This window comes from Mastomys coucha, unplaced genomic scaffold, assembly GCF_008632895.1.
Source record: "Mastomys coucha isolate ucsf_1 unplaced genomic scaffold, UCSF_Mcou_1 pScaffold6, whole genome shotgun sequence".
Taxonomy (NCBI): Eukaryota; Metazoa; Chordata; class Mammalia; order Rodentia; family Muridae; genus Mastomys; species Mastomys coucha.
In genome coordinates this window covers 86,882,139-86,897,833 of record NW_022196912.1, presented here as the reverse complement: position 1 = coordinate 86,897,833, position 15,695 = coordinate 86,882,139, and the positions used below count along the sequence as shown (strand labels likewise).

General features: G+C 44.3%; 1 protein-coding gene across 8 annotated transcripts in view; it reads right to left on the bottom strand.

Moving 5' to 3' along the window:
• The window catches only part of Daam1 (dishevelled associated activator of morphogenesis 1), a 150,105-nt gene that overhangs the window by 33,051 nt on the left and 101,359 nt on the right, over window positions 1–15,695 (bottom strand). For all 8 annotated transcript variants that reach the window (XM_031356974.1, XM_031356980.1, XM_031356975.1 and 5 more), the window contains 12 exons: window positions 15,404–15,475; window positions 9,618–9,712; window positions 7,243–7,576; window positions 6,340–6,450; window positions 6,125–6,228; window positions 5,316–5,382; window positions 4,977–5,094; window positions 4,473–4,611; window positions 4,144–4,202; window positions 1,527–1,714; window positions 771–1,070; window positions 363–470 (listed from right to left, as the gene is read on the bottom strand). In XM_031356974.1, coding sequence (XP_031212834.1) covers window positions 363–470; window positions 771–1,070; window positions 1,527–1,714; window positions 4,144–4,202; window positions 4,473–4,611; window positions 4,977–5,094; window positions 5,316–5,382; window positions 6,125–6,228; window positions 6,340–6,450; window positions 7,243–7,576; window positions 9,618–9,712; window positions 15,404–15,475 — 1,695 coding nt within the window. The remainder of the gene's footprint in view (window positions 1–362; window positions 471–770; window positions 1,071–1,526; window positions 1,715–4,143; window positions 4,203–4,472; window positions 4,612–4,976; window positions 5,095–5,315; window positions 5,383–6,124; window positions 6,229–6,339; window positions 6,451–7,242; window positions 7,577–9,617; window positions 9,713–15,403; window positions 15,476–15,695) is intronic.

Below are 15,695 nucleotides of genomic sequence, written 5' to 3'. Positions count from 1 at the left end.
GACAGCCCAGCATGGTTTCAGAAACAAATACTGCAAGGGGATTCTATCTTGCCTAGAGATTCATTTTGAGTAAGCACAGATAACATACAGTGCTGTCTATACATACATAAAGAAGATGTAGAGACACTACCATAGGAAGCTTCTCCACAGAGTCCACATGTCTTCAAGTGGTTCACATGCATTGATGGGCCATTGGGCGGACACACACATGGACATGTAGCTATGCTCCTTTGCAGGCACACCTTGGGGAGACCAAAAAGCACGGCCCCCAAGTGCTCATGCACCTTGGTTTTGGAAGATGGCCCAGGGACCATGCTTAAGGACATAGTACTTTGAGGCATCTAGAAGGTCCATGTTGTTACCTGCTGTCTTTGGTAGGCAGAGAACGTTCTTTCTAGGTCTTCAAGGTCTAGAATTTTGAAGACTTTGGTGTCATCAATTTCAGTCCATACTGTTCCATCCAATTTGTTCTAGAAACAGTAAGTTAACAAGTTCCATGATTAACAGTCATACAGAAAAAAGAATAAGTATGGTGTTTTGTTTTGTAAGTACCGTTATCTTAAATTTATAATTCTATAGGATGCTCCAGTGAGCTGGTTTGAAGCAATGTGTAATTATTACAGAGACATTATCAACTAACACAGGAGCTGGGAAGAACCCTGATGGCCAAGCTAACAAGCAGCAGGGACAGTTCCCCTCTGAGGAAGGACACAGAGCTGCAGGTGCCACCCACTAATCTACTAATGGGAAAACAGGAACAAATGGCTTACCTCAGGCAACTTGGACCAGTTGAAGGATTTCAGGGCGTTGGTGGGCTGGGGAATGTTCTTCTTCTTGAGTGTTAGACTCACTGGAGCCCCAGGAGGTGGCAGGATTCCTCCTAAGGGAGGGGGCCCTGGGGGAGGAGGGGGGCCCCCAGGAGGGAGAGGAGGTGGTGGAGGAGGAAGTGCTCCGCCTGAAAGGAGTGGGGGTGGTGGGGGAGGGAGAAGAGACCCCAACCCAGAGGAAGGAAAGGGTCCTCCTGGGGCTCCGGGTGAGGGTCCTCCTGGGACTGAAGCACAGACGGCCCTCTGGAAAGAGAAGACCAAGAGAGTCAATGGAAGAAAATTCACTGAATGACTTTAAGAATCTAACCTCGTCAAAGGAATTTACAACAAAGCACCCACATTTCTGATAGCATGGTTTTTGAGGGTGGGTAGATCTTGACCCTCATGTCTTTGGACACATAAGGGCCTGTCCCTGGAGCCTGTGTATCTCTCATTTCTTGCACCATCCCACAGTTTGGCTTTATGGCATCCCTTTTCTAAGAAGCTAATGTAATCTTCCTTTGCTTTTGGGCCAAGAATGGTGGTACAAACTCAACCCCAAAGCACCTCGGCTGCCTAAGCCACAGGATGGTGGTTGAAGCCCACACTACTGAGATCAACTGCCAAGCATTTCAGATCTCATCCCTCCATCAGAGCTGTCTATTTCAGAGGGTCTTGTCACCCTCTTAGATGGGAAGCCGCGTGTCAGCCCTCGCTCACCCTGTTGAGCTCGTGGAGCTGCGCCGTGAGGTCTGCCACTTGCTGCTTAACTTGCTTGTGCTCAGTTGTCTCCTTTTCCAGCTTCTCTTTCATCTTGTTTAAGGTCTGCATCATCTCTTCCTTCTCTTGGGTCTTGGCATCACATTCTCTCTCTTTCTTCTCCAGCTTCTGTTGTAGCTCATTATGTTCTGTACGAGAGAACAACGGGACATAAAAATGGAGTTGTCAGAGAAAAGCATTTTCTTTAAAAAAAAACAAAAACAAAACCAAAAACAAACGAAAAATACCTATGAGCTGAGGACGATATAGAAGTAGTGGGTCAGCCTGACCTAGGTATCATTCTTCTCCCCTGAAGGGCAACTAAAGACCTAACCAGTGCCCATGCTGGGAAAAGGCCTCATACAACGATTTTAGTAACTGCATTTTGGGAAAGACCAAAGAAGAAACCTTAAAAGCCATAGTTCTAAAAATGAAAAAAAAAAAAAAGTTTGAGCAACTTCTCATGGTGGCATTAATTCTGAATCCTGTCATATTGGTGGCCTAACAGCCACACTAGTAAAAATGACTACTGAAAAGGCCCCTTCTCACATATTAGTAATGTTCCAGGGAGGAGCCCAGCTCTGGTGGATGAAATTTGTTGGCTTGTTTCCCACTAGCCAGAGGAGGATTCTATGCTGCAACAGAGAGCTACTGGCAGACCTAGTGTGCACTATGAAGCTGAGTTATGTCCCCCTGCCCTCCTGGAAGGTAACCTGAACTACTTTATGATTATGGCAAGAGATTATTAAAACTAATAAAAGCAAATGTTTTTATCACTATATTCAATATCTTAAGGGTAGCAGTACTCACTAGGCATGGAAACCACAGGACTGAGAGGACAAAGAGTAAACTGAGAGGACTCAACTGTAAACTCGAATGTATACATGCTAGAGTGTGTCCTTAGCATGTCCTCCCTGACTGCTCTCATTTGCTTTATGTAGCTATGGTAAACAGCATGACCGAAAGCAGCCTATGGAAGAAAGGCCACATTTTCTCTTAGAGTTCCAGGTCTCCATAAGTCACTAAGGGAAGACAATACAGGAACCTGAGTAGGCGCTTGAAGCAAAAGTCACAAACGCTGCTTGCTGGTTTGCTCTCAGGTTCACAGTCAGCTACCTTTCTCATTCAGCTCAGGCCTACCAGCCTAGGGATGGCACTGCCCAGAGTGGGCTGGGTCCTCCTACATCACTTTTCAACCAAGAAGATGTTTCAAAGACATGCCCACAGGCCAGTCTGATCAGGCAACCCCTAAATGGAGACTGCCTCAGATGACTTTGGGCTGTGTCAGGGCGGCAGCTGAGGCTGCTGAGAAGGCAGGCTGCACTCTCCTTCACCTAATCTCTCTTTTTATCTTGGTCATGTCAATGTATCTCTTTGTTCATAGTGGATTCTGCAGTGTATTGTAAAGATTACTTGAGAACATCGTGGGTAAACAGCAGGCACAGGAAACACAGCAGCCCCTGATGCCACCTTCTCACTACCTCCGGTGGCTCTGAGGAAATAGGGTGTGAGAAAAAGGAGTGTTCAGGCCACCCCTTAGCCACTTGCTTCAGAACATCAGATCCTGAGTGATTGTGGCTGTACTTCACTGGCTGGGACTGAATGAGTGGCTTTAACAAGTGGAAGGGAGTCCATCATCCATGGTGAGGTGTGGGGAAGTGTGGCTGTTTTCCCAAAGGTGACTTTAATTTGCTAAGCTTCTGAAGGAGGGAGACAAGCTGTATGCTTCTGTGAGTGGCTGGCACCAGGAGGAACACGGACATCTGCCCCAGAGGCATATTCCAGTACCACCACTGGCCGGCCTGCTAACATTCATAACACGTATCTACAGTGGCCATTAAACGTCTACATGGTGTCTCTTCCCATGACTAGAGTCACATTATGCCATGGAGAGAACAAAACTGCTGGTACCAAGGTGCCTACGCTTCTGTCCTAAGACTCTGAAGAAACCTAAACCTTCTTGCTGAATTTATTCAAAACCAAAACACTTTAAGTGAAGTGTGGCTGTGAGGTGGGAGCTTGCGTGTTCAGTAGTTTTAAAGAAATCTTAAATTAATGAGTTCTTTTCAAAACCAAGAGAGAGAGAGAGAGAGAGAGAGAGAGAGAGAGAGAGAGAGAGAGAGAGAGAGAGAGAGAGCATAAGTGTATGCAGAAGGCATACAATGAGGGCAGAAGTAAGAGCCAGAGCCAGTTCTCTCCTTCTATTCCATGGGTCCTGGCAATCAAACTCAGGCTGTCAGGCTTGGCAGCAAGGACCTTTACCTGCAGAGCCATTGTAGGGGCCCTTAAAAAAAAGCACCCACAACTTTAATCTTTGTTTTCAATGATCAATTCTACACAGCAAATGTTATGATCTTTTCTAAAATTATTTATAAAATAATAAAGTAACAGGATGAAATACCTTGGGAATAGCAAGAAAACTAAGTGGTTTCATTTTTAAAAGTCAACACAAAATGCCCTAAGGTGTGACAAACGAAAGTCTACTTGATGCACAGGAATGAGCCTGGAGCTGGGGCTGGGATTTGAACCCTCCAGCACCTAACCTCCCAAGCTGCCTCACCCTGCCAAGGCCACTCACCTTTCCTCATCTTCTCTGCCTGTTCTTTCCACTGTTTAACTTCGTTTTCATTAACCAACCTGTGGAAGGGTTAAAGGAATACTTGTAACAGCAAACAAAACATGTGCATTGCCAGACGTGGTCTCCCTGGGTGCAGAGTGCACTGCCTAGAGTCCTTGGGGAACTGGGGGAACCCGGGAAACCGAGGTGTCACCTAGGTGGAATTATGTTTATCTGCAGCTCGTTTTTGACCCCTAGAACAGTTAGTTCATCTGCCCCCACTATTATTTGAGGCAGGACAAATTGAGTATCATATTATCTCACAGGCATGAAGAAGAGAGGAGACTTACATTCTTACGACATTCTTAATATTAAAGTTTTCCAGAGGTGTGGAGTCGGGGTCCTGTCCTTTGTCATTCTGGATAACTATTTGCTGTATGATTCTGTCTAGCAGCAGCCAGTACTGAACTGTGTTACCACTTCTCTTGTCTGAAAAGGAAGAGAGGGATAGAAAGCCATCTTCAAGCTGTTTGTCAACTAGGATGAGTCACTGTCAACAGCAGGCAGGCACCCTTTAGAGCCACAGACCTGGTCAGGAGGCATTCTCCATACTCCTTTCTACATGCGCTGTAAGGCATGCATTTATTTTAAAGTCAAAGTAAATTATAGGTCACTTTGCTTTGAGGATTTCAGAACTGCCCTTAATCTGTGAGGAAACAAACACTGGCGAGCCACAAAGCTGAGGCTTAGGGTCCCTGGTATGCCCCAGTCTAGCTAGCACTGCTGAGAGTACAGAGCGAGCGCTTTGGACACTGCCCAGGTCTCCATGGCACCCACACGGTCGGAGCACTCACAAGGCATCTGGAGACAATGGTGCAGAATGGACATGAAGTGGGGGTAGGCTTCGCTGTGGGTCAGCCTTCTCCTGGTCAGCTCAAACATCTGAGTGGCGCTTTTTGTGTCTATGTGAACCTAGTTTATAGAAAAACAAAGCCGAATCAAACATCCAATTCCTTAATTCTCCCGATAAAGGAAGATGCCAATACAATCGAATCCTGCCATCTAGGTAACAGAACAGGATACTGACTTAGTTCATGGGATTGCACTGGCCCTCACCAACTCAGAACGTACATTTTAAGAGGCAAAGCCTGCTATTTGACACATCACACCAGAACAATTGTGAGACTACATACCAGTTCAAATCTTTTGGCAAATTCTAGTTCATCTTCATTTCGGAGCATTTCAAAAAAGTCTAAATGCCTGAAAGGAAATTGAGCAAAAATGACTAAAAGCGGGATGTCCCATGACACAAGCAGAGAGGGCGCAGGATTTTCAAGTATAGCTCTAGGAGCACTGAGGTGGTGTACCCATCACCAAGGAGGTAGCTACAGTAGCAGCCCCAGCTCAAGCCCAGGCTGGGAGGGGGGGGCACAGTGAGTGCCTGTCTCAAAAAGCAAAGGCAGGGAGGGGATGCTGTTAGTAGTGAGTAACTGCCAAGATAGGTGAGGCCCTGAGGCTCATCCTCAGCTCTGCAGAAAAAAATAAAAAAGAGCCTTTCTGATTTCTAGTGCTATCTCCTAAGAAACACGGCAACGAGACTTGAATGCTTTTGCTTAACCATGTTCTTTCTAATAAGTTAAATAAAAACACCAGAGGAAAAAGTGGATAATTACCCAGTAGGTAATTATCAAATTAATAGATGCTTATCAAATCTAAAAACTGTCCAGATTCCACTTGCCGACTGTTTCCATGGAAAACAAGCCCACATCCCTGCACTTGACTTGCTGTTGAGCTACAGATCAGAAAAATATTCGTGTCATTTATTTATTTGTGCAAATTTTTAAATAACCTCTTACTGTGAGTTCTATATTTCAGAGATGACGCATTCTATGGAGACAAGTACATAATGTGACAGGCAGGCTGGAAGCAGCCTCACAGGCTGGCACTGCACCACGCAGTGGGCACTGCATGGACGCTTTCAGGCTGTGGCAGTAGGGCTTACCTGTCTAGTGTTGAATTTTCATGTTCCCTTAACTTATCTATAACAGGTTGAATTCCTAGCATTAGAAATTCATAGCGAAGGTGGAGTCTGAAGTCCAAACTCTCCTGAAAATAAGAGGACACACAACACATATTTAGGTTTTCTGACTGTGCAGTTACCATGTGGAAAAGCATTCTTTAATGCACGTGTGCACGGCTGCAGTGCAGGCTTCTTACCACTCCGGCTCCCTGGCTCAGCACTGCATTGATGAAGGACATGATGGCAGTCTTGAGACTCACTTCATCCCGATAGCGCCCAGTGCTTTTATCCAAGTCATTAATTAACGTCTGTCAGTGATACAAGTAGAAAAACAAGCTTCTAAAACATGGCCAACTCCATCGATGCTCATTTTAAGAAATTTTATTTTTTAATGTGTAGAGGCTAATTCTTTAAATCTCAATCAGAATTACACGGATTTGCAGAATTTAGGTGTGTTCACAGGAAGTATATACAAAGTACAGGAAACGTTGCTTCCTTGTCTCCATCTGCTTTCTCTTTTTGACTAAAAATATGAGGACACAATCTCACGGTTATTTTTGGTCCTAAAAAATGAATAGCAACCTGTAGATTTTTCAGGGACCACTGCATTCAGTGGATTCAAAAGATGGGAGCTATGTAAGATACAGGATGCTGTCATGATTTTTTATTTTATTAAATGTATTCATTTTTATTTTCTGTGTGAGGGTTTTTCCTGCATGTAAATATGTGCACCATGTGTGCACTTGGTGCCCACAGAGGTCAGGAGAAGTCCTCGGATCTCCTGGAACTGGAATTATGGATGGCTGTGAATCAGCACATGGGAGCAGAAACACTGCACCTGGGCCCCCTGTAAAAGCAACAGGTACTCCAGGCCCAGGGGTCACAGTTTGGAGTTGAGTATATCTCAGACCCCAGACCGATTGACTGTAGAGAGTATATTCCAGTTTCTGGTTCTTGAACCTAAGAGGAAGGGAATGTTTGAAGACAAAGTGTGAGCCCTTACTACTGGGAGAACTATGGAGTAATTCCCCACAGAGCCAGCAATGGCCCTTGTTTACATAAAGAGTGGGGGGGGAGTGAGAAAGCCTGTGGGCACTGACCTGGAAGCGGGTTCTCTCGCTGGCATATTTCTGGTAGTGCAGCATAGCCTGCAGAACTTTCTTGTGGCCCCCAGGAACCAGGCACACAGCGCCCAGGATTTCCAGCACGGCCACCTTTGTTTTAATGTTCTCTGTGCTCAGACTCTGAGCAATTACATTGATACTCTCAGAATGAGCCAGGACGTGGGCCCGGCCTTGAGAGTTGTTCATTAGTGCCTTTATACAGCCAATCAGGGAGGTATGTATCCGAGACTCAGAGGTCTCATAGTCCATGGTCTTCAGAAAGTTGAGAATACATGACAGGCCATCCAAGTCGATGAATCTGGTTACAAACCTGTCAGGAAGAAAGGTGATTAGATTTGTCCCTTTGTGCTTTTGTAACCATCCTTGCTAGAAGAGCCCAGGGGAAAGGAAGTAGACTCACTTCCTGAAGAACCTGAAGGCTTACATTAATGAGGCCTTTGTAACTCTTTGGCTCTTTCATGGCACAGACCCAATGGTCTGTCTAACTAGACTGTGAAAAAGAAAATTTCCATTGGAGGCAAGCACACCTCAGCTGGTACAATGAACCAACCAACAGATCATATCTTCACACAAAGCCAGAAACAGCAGTTGCTCAGCATATATATCTTTTCCTCCTCTCCCTGGCACTGGGTATTGAACTTAAGGCCTCACACTTGCTTAGTAAACACTCTGCCATTGATCCACAGCCCCATCCCTAGACAGTCTGTCTTTCCTGGGCGCAGCTAAAAGTCATCTGCTGATCTGAGTTACCACGCCCAGCATATATGAGCTTCGTGTACTGGCCCTAACCATGGCCCTACAGGTCAAAGAGCAGCATCTTTCAATTCTACTGCTCATCAGACAAACGACTGCTTTTATTCCTAAGGTGTTTTATAGCAAATTCTTTCTTTTATAGGACACACTACATGGAATCCTAATATATAAAACTGGTTAAGAGCCAAAGTTTTTTACTGTGAATTAATTTTATCACCACTTAGAACCTTTACTGTTAAATTGGTGGATTCAGAGTGCATGCATGCGTGTGTGCATCTGTGTGTGTGTGTGTGTGTGTGTGTGTGTGTGTGTGAAAGCCCTTGGCCAGTTCAGAGATAACACACCCTGCTTATCTGACTACCCAAGGAGCTTCCACGCTCCCTCACCTCCAGGTACCCCTCAGCTTCTGAGAGCTCACAATAAGCTGAGAAGGGGGGAGTTCGTTGTCATGCCCTGATAACACCTATCAAATGCTTGTGCAGTACTCAGTAAATCTTTTTTGTTGTTGTTGTTGGTTTTTTGTTTTGTTTTGGTTTTTTTTTGGTTTTGGTTTTGGTTTTTTTTCAAAACAGGGTTTCTCTGTGTAGCCCTGGCTGTCCTGAAACTCACTCTGTAGACCAGGCTGGCCTTGAACTCAGAAATCTGCCTGCCTCTGCCTCCAAAGTGTTGGGATTAAAGTCATGTGCTGCCACTGCTCGCTCAGTACATCTTTTTAAGTTTGCATTTTATTACTAAAGACAGAATATATCATTCCACCTGACCTCATGACCCTTCACTCATGGCACTAGTGTAAGTGAAATGTACCTGTAAGACCCTTAACACCTCACGCAGTCCTAGAGACCTTAGTGGGCAGTGATGGTGTAGAAGAGACGGTGTGGAAATGGTTGTCAGAGAGAATTCACTCCTTGCCAAAATGTCAACCCATCTTTATTTTTAATAATAGTTTTACTGACATGCACTTCACATGCTATAAAATTCATTGATTTAAGGAGCACAATTCAGTGGTCAAAAAATATCCCATAGTCTATGTTTTAGTTACCTATCTGTCAGTTGATGGGGATATGGGTTATTTCTACTTAAAAAAAAAAAAATCTACTTTGAATAAGGGTGACAATGAACATGTGTATACAAGTGTTTGGGGCCAACCTTCATTTCCCTTATCTACACATAGGAGGGCAGCTGCTGGGTCATGTGACAACACTATGATTAACGCTGAGGGACTAGCTGCCCTACTACATTCCCAAATGACATTCTCATTGACATTCCCAAGAGCAATGACTGATGATCACAGCATCCCCTGTGCTCTAACATTCTCTCTCCTTATCTCTCCCCTCTCCTTTAAAAGTGTTGCCCATCTTAGGCACTGCCTGCATCTCTCTTAAAAGGAAAGCATTTATCAAGTGTTCAGTGATTGAAGTATCTACCTATGGTTCAGTTACATGCTTTTAAATTTAAGAGTCCCAACAAGGTTTGACCATTGCAGAAAATAGGAGGGAGAGAGGGAGGAAGGGAGGCAGAGAGTCAGGGATGGGGGCAGGGAAGGGGGCAGGAGAAGGGTCAGGGAAGGAGTGGGTGCTGCACTACCCAAGGGAAGGCACCTCATGGGCTTGGTCCTCAGTGCTGTCTTTAGACTCTCAATGGTTTTACTCCTCTCCTCCTCTTCTTCCTTCTCTAAAGCCAGCAAAGACTTTCTCTACAAAAGAAAATAGAAGTTACTTCTTCATTACTATGTTGTAATTATTATAAATAATTTACACAAAGAAAACCAACCAGTAAGATCATAGAACATCAAGAACAATGCAAAGTTCTGTCTGTGTTATAAGTTAGATTTTAAAATTGCTAATGACATTTTTAATAAACTGTTTAAACATTTTAGAAGAGGTTAAGTTGCACAAATGTTTGTATAATTATTGCATCGCAATGCCCTGATACAGATATTGCTGTTTGTGTTTGACACAGAGGAAGCTGGGCCTGTAGTTGAGTGCAATTTTCTGAAAACTAAGGGTCAACAGGCAACATACACAGCCATTTTCCCACAGGATCACTAGAATTAGTCAAAATCAGAATCAAGATGAAAGAGATTTCTTTACTTCAAAAATTTTTTAAAGTAATAATTAAATTGAATCTGATACTAAGATAGACTCTACTCTCAGAATAAATACAAGTTCTTAATGATGAGCCAACATCATTAAGAAATCAAGGTATGGAAGGCTGGGAAACAGGGAGGGAAAGGAAGGAGGGAGGGATGGAGGAACGGAGAGAGACATAAAGACATAGGTGGCATGCGCGCGCACGCGCACACACACACACACACACACACACACACACACACACACACACAAACAGACTATGCCAAGAGCTACTAAGGCAGTGCCTCTCCAGCTGGCTGACTTGTTAGGTCTGAGGAAGCCTGAGATGCCTAAAATTTCCAGGCAATGTTGATGCTGCCGGAGCAAGACTCGAGATAAGTAGGTCTTAGTGACATTAGTTATTTATTTACTTATTGTTAGTTTGTACGTGTGTGTGTGTGTGTGTGCGCGCGCGCGCATGTGGTACTATATATATGTATCTATGGTTCAGGTGCCACAAAACCAGTAGAGAATATCTATCGAGTGCCCTATTCTATAACACTCTGCCATATTCTCTTTTTAAAAAGTATTTCATTTTATGTGTATGGTTGTTTTACCTATATATGTGGATGCCATGTGCATGCAATCCTTGAGGGAGTCAAGAGAGGGCATCAGATCCCTTGATCACCTGAACTGCTGTTACAGATGGTTGTGAACCATCATGTAGGTGCTAGGAATCGAATCTGGGCCCTATGGAAGAGTAGCCAGTGCTCTTAACCTCTGAGTCATCTCTCTAACCCTAGCTGCCATATTCTCTAGAGGGCCTTTCACTGTATCTGGATGTTGCATGTTACATGTTATGTGTCTGTGACAGTATTAAAGGTCAGCTCAACAGAACCCATAATCATCTGGGAGAAAGGCTGCCAGGTATGCCTATGAGAGATTAGCTTGAGTATACTAACTGCTGTTGGAAGACCCTGGGCAGGATATACCTGACTATAAGTGGTGAAAGCAAGCTGAGGACTGCCTGCCGTTTGCTATTCCATTCCTGACTGTGGCTGTGATAGGACTGGCTGCTTCAAATTCCTGCTGCCTTGAGTTGTAAGTTTCAATCAAGACATTCTTCCTTAGGTTGCTTTAAGCTCAAGAATCATCTCCAGAGTCCTAGGTGACATGAAGTCACACAACCCACCAGGTTTACAGTCTCTCTCTTCTTTCCGTCCATGACTGCCTAGCTATGCTAGAAACAGCCGGCCTGCCCCATGTCTAGTCCAGAAGCCTTTCCACAGAGTTGCTGGCCCTTACCTGCTCTGAGTGCATATTCCTGTCTCCTTGGCCTTATCTGTTATCAACTCTGGTAACTGGCTGTGTGGACAATGAGGTGATCACACAGAGAGAAAAGCCTGATGGTTTTCTATGGGACCCATTGATCCAGGTTCATAAATCATCTTGAGAGACAATAGCACTAACGTAAAGTATATGTTAATTAAAACCCAATTTGAATTTTTGATGAAAAAAAAAGTGTCAGGCCTAAAGCAAATGAATAACCAGTGTCCTTTATGGCAGCTGGGGGAGGGGAGGGGTCTTTTTTTTTTTTTTTAAGTTGTTTTTGTTCTGCTAAAGCTGTCCTTTTGCTGGTGATGTGTCTTGACAGCTGTCACTGGAAGATAGTAGATGAAGAAGCTATGTACAGAAATAGGCAATGAACTTCTCCAAATCGAGAAGAGAGAGCCATCCTGTGGAAAGCTCAGTGTGAATCTGTGAAGGGCACTCAGCCTCCAGTGGCAGCTGAACTTCTCTAGAGTCTCACCAATTGCTTTGAATCTGCAGCTTAGAATCAGTCCTTTATAATGGGTATCATTCCTTGTTTTGGAGATTAACTTCATAAGACCATGCTGAACTCAAACTGCATTTTATTATAGGTCACCTAAACTAGATAAAGGTACATGTACTCCGCATTTGAGCAATGCTGGATGGAGAAGGCTTCTAAACACGTAGATAGTGGCATCTTTCTTAGAGTTTATTATTTATTATTATTAGAATTTATTAGAGTTTCTTAGATTTTATGCAGTGCCACAGAAAACTATATTGGAACTCCCTTCCCTAATGCAGGTAGGTTCACATATCATCTCAAGAAACTTTACTATTATTATTTTCAATCAATAGCATCAATGTGTATGCTAATTAAAACAGAAGGGGCATGATCATTCCTTAATGTAAAACCATTAGATTGGGTCTGAGATCACATTTGTGTGACAGAAATGGATGAACCTGCCATCCCAATGCTGCTTTTTATAGAAAGCCTCAAGTGTTCAAACTTTAGAAGTTTCCTTGCAACTTATAGCTGATAGTGGCAATAAGCCTATACTTCTAGAGTCAGCCTCCAAGCCACACAAGTAGTATACACTGCTACACATGCAGGGCAGGTATTATGATAGGCTTAAGTGTCTGCTCACACACAGAGCCAGCAAAAGACAAAGCACACACTGGCAAGGACCTTCCAGGGAAAGCTGCTGAGATGTGCACCGAGACACAGTCCACAGATGTGGTGCAGTATGGACCAGAACCACTCTGGTCTGAAATGCTTCCTTGATGCGAACTGGGCAAGGCAAGCATTGCGTCACCTCTTCCCCCAGAGCTCCAGTCCTACAGCCTGTTGGGCCTTTCTCCTCTCTCATACGTTCTTTGACTTTTTAAAAGCTGACAGGTAACTCAGGGGTCCTTTAAAGAACAAAGCATTCTTATTATGAGGCCTATGTAATGTGACTTAACTTGTTCCACAAAAGGTGGGTTTCACAGCAAGTGTGGCTGTTCTCAGCCTGGACTGTTTTTATCAGACTCTGGAGGCATTAAAGAAAGCAGATGGTTTTCCTTCTCCAGAACAGTCAGACCACAGTTCCTACAGTGTGTACCCAGGGACAGGGAAGAGCCCATCCCCCAGCCTCTTTCATGCACCCCACAGATGTCAAAACCAAGGAGAGACTAATTGTGAGGCTATCTTTGGGTTCAGACAGATGGCTTAAATCCCTAATTAGATGACCACTTCTTAAGATGATGACCTTGGGCAAGGTGCCTTGCCTCTAGACTCAGACTCTATGATTGGCAGGACAACACTGCCTGCCACATGAGGCAGTTCAATAGTAGCTGCCACTGATGCTGCACATGACAGATGATGACAATGTGGACAAATGCCTCTTCATCAGTTCCCCAAGCACAGCCAGTGATCTGCTCCTGGGACAGTGAAGGATCTGGAGGAACTAGGTACCATCGCTGTCCCCAGGGACAATGCCTCAGGGTTTTGCTGTGTGTCTCTAGGACAGATGGCAGCCAGGATGGCGAGAGAAGGGGAGCTCTTTAGGGTTTCTGTGGTTACTGGGCTCCTTGCTTCTCTAAGCATGCCAGAGTTCTGAGACCTGGCTAACTGATGGTCAGCTAATGCTCTTTATCTCTGACCTTAGAAAGATAATGCCTCAGGCCTAATGGAAGAAGCATTTCAAAGCTGTGTCAGGTGTCTGACACATAAAGGACGGCAAAGTCCCACAATCTAATAGTCTTGTGATGTCCTGGGGAAGACTTTAGATTAGGAACCAAATAATTAAAATCCAGTCCACTCAAGAATGCTGCAAACAAAGTTGTTCAGGGGAGAGGAGGAAGTGAGGAGTTTGAAGAAGGGCCACATACAGGCATATCAAAGACCCTGAAACTCAAGGATAAGCCTACCCTAGACACAAAAGTCACTAACAGACAAATTAATCCAACTTCTCATATCCAAGGAAAGGGAGATCCACACTCATTAACTTAGTACTTCTCTTGATACATGTCAAACAATGTCAACTTAATTACACCCAGAGACAGTCTGCCTGACAGCTCTTCTTTCCTCATAGTCAGGAACAAGAGTTCACAAACAATTTCTACATGTAAGAAATGGTCAATGGCTCCAAGTTATTATTACTTGGGTGGATGCATAGAGAAGTCCTTGCAGTCTTCAGAAACCTCCCATTCTGTTAGCTTATACACAGATGCCAAGGTCCCCATTTTCTCATCACTGGAGAAGTAGTGTATGGAATGGGGTTTGGTGGATGTGGGATAAGGAACGGATCCTCTCCTCTCCTCTCCTCTCCTCTCCTCTCCCCTCCTCTCCTCTCCTTCCCTCCCCTCCCCACCCCTTCTCTCCCCACCCCTGCCCTCCCCTCCCCTCCTCTCCTCTCCTTTTCTGTATTTAAGACTATAAACCCTCAAGGCAAATGCTTCTGTGGCTTCTTCTATAATTTGTGCAGTCCTGGTCACACCTACTAGGCTGTTTTTTACTCAAGGTACAACAGCAGAATAAGAAAGAAACAGGAAAGAGGAGGAAGACAATGAAAGTCAAAACCCTTCAGAACTTAAGTAAGAGCAGGCAATTCATGGACCCAGGTGGGTTTTCACCTTTTGCAGCAGGAGCAGCAGTAAAACCCTAGATCACATTAAAGGTCTTGGAGTAGTAAGACAGTTCTCCATGAGGACCTGGGTGGAGGCAGGAGAGAGAAGAGTACTCGGGAAACTACCTTCTATTTGATATTATCAACTTAAAGATGGATACAACCCATTCTGAAAATCCTGAGTATGCCATGTGAGGCAAAGACTTCCACCTTCCATTTTCATCAATGACAGCAGGATTTAAGGCTCAAAGTTTAATGACTTCTTTTCTGTTGTGGATTTTAGCTATGATTAATAGATGATCTTCAAGCTGCCTGGAGTGCTAACATCTCAGAGGCCAGAACTCAGATATTGAGAATGCATTTTAACTGATAGCCATAGACCACAGCTTGCCCGAGGGCATTCTGATTATTTCATCAAATCACGTTATGATTCTGTATATGAACCTCTCAGGCCCGCATGAGATCAAGAAGCCAGGAAGGAACTAAGTTCCCAGAGAGAAGGAGATGGGTATGAGCATGATGAAGGGACAGTTCAGTCACACTACTGTTAGACGGGCCTACCTACCATCCACAGGAGTGTTGCAAAGCTCCCGATAATTAGTCACTGCAACAGAAAGTTCAACTTGAATACAAGCCACGTTTCAAATGGCATTTCCTCTTATAACATTAAGATCAATCATATGTTAGTGTATGTAGATTCTATTTAAAACACGCTAGAAAAGTCACTTCGCTGGGCAACATTTCAGCCCCTCGTCCCCAACACCTCAAACACTGAGTGTTTGGAATGGAATTTGGAAAGGTAACGGCATTCAGAAGGTCTTACTCAATCAAGCTCGTTGTGCAACTGTGCACTCTGCACCCTATTTTAGACTGTCACAGAATGTAAGTTATACTTACAGCAGCCATGGAATTGAGCTGATCAATGTAGAACTCGGGCCAACTTGTTGCTCCCTTGTTTTCTTCCTGGTCCTACAAAAATAAAAAGAAAAAGAAAAAGAAAAAGTAAGAGAAAGTAAAAAGGTAATACATTGCCAGAGACCCACACAGAGCAACACAGCTGATGTCCTGTGCATCAGGATGGTGGTCTGCAAAGCCACCAGAATACAGGAGACCCCCTTTGTTTTTTAGAATACCGGGTCATCTACTTGACTAGAATGGTTTTCCCAATTCACCAGGGCTGGGGGGGGGG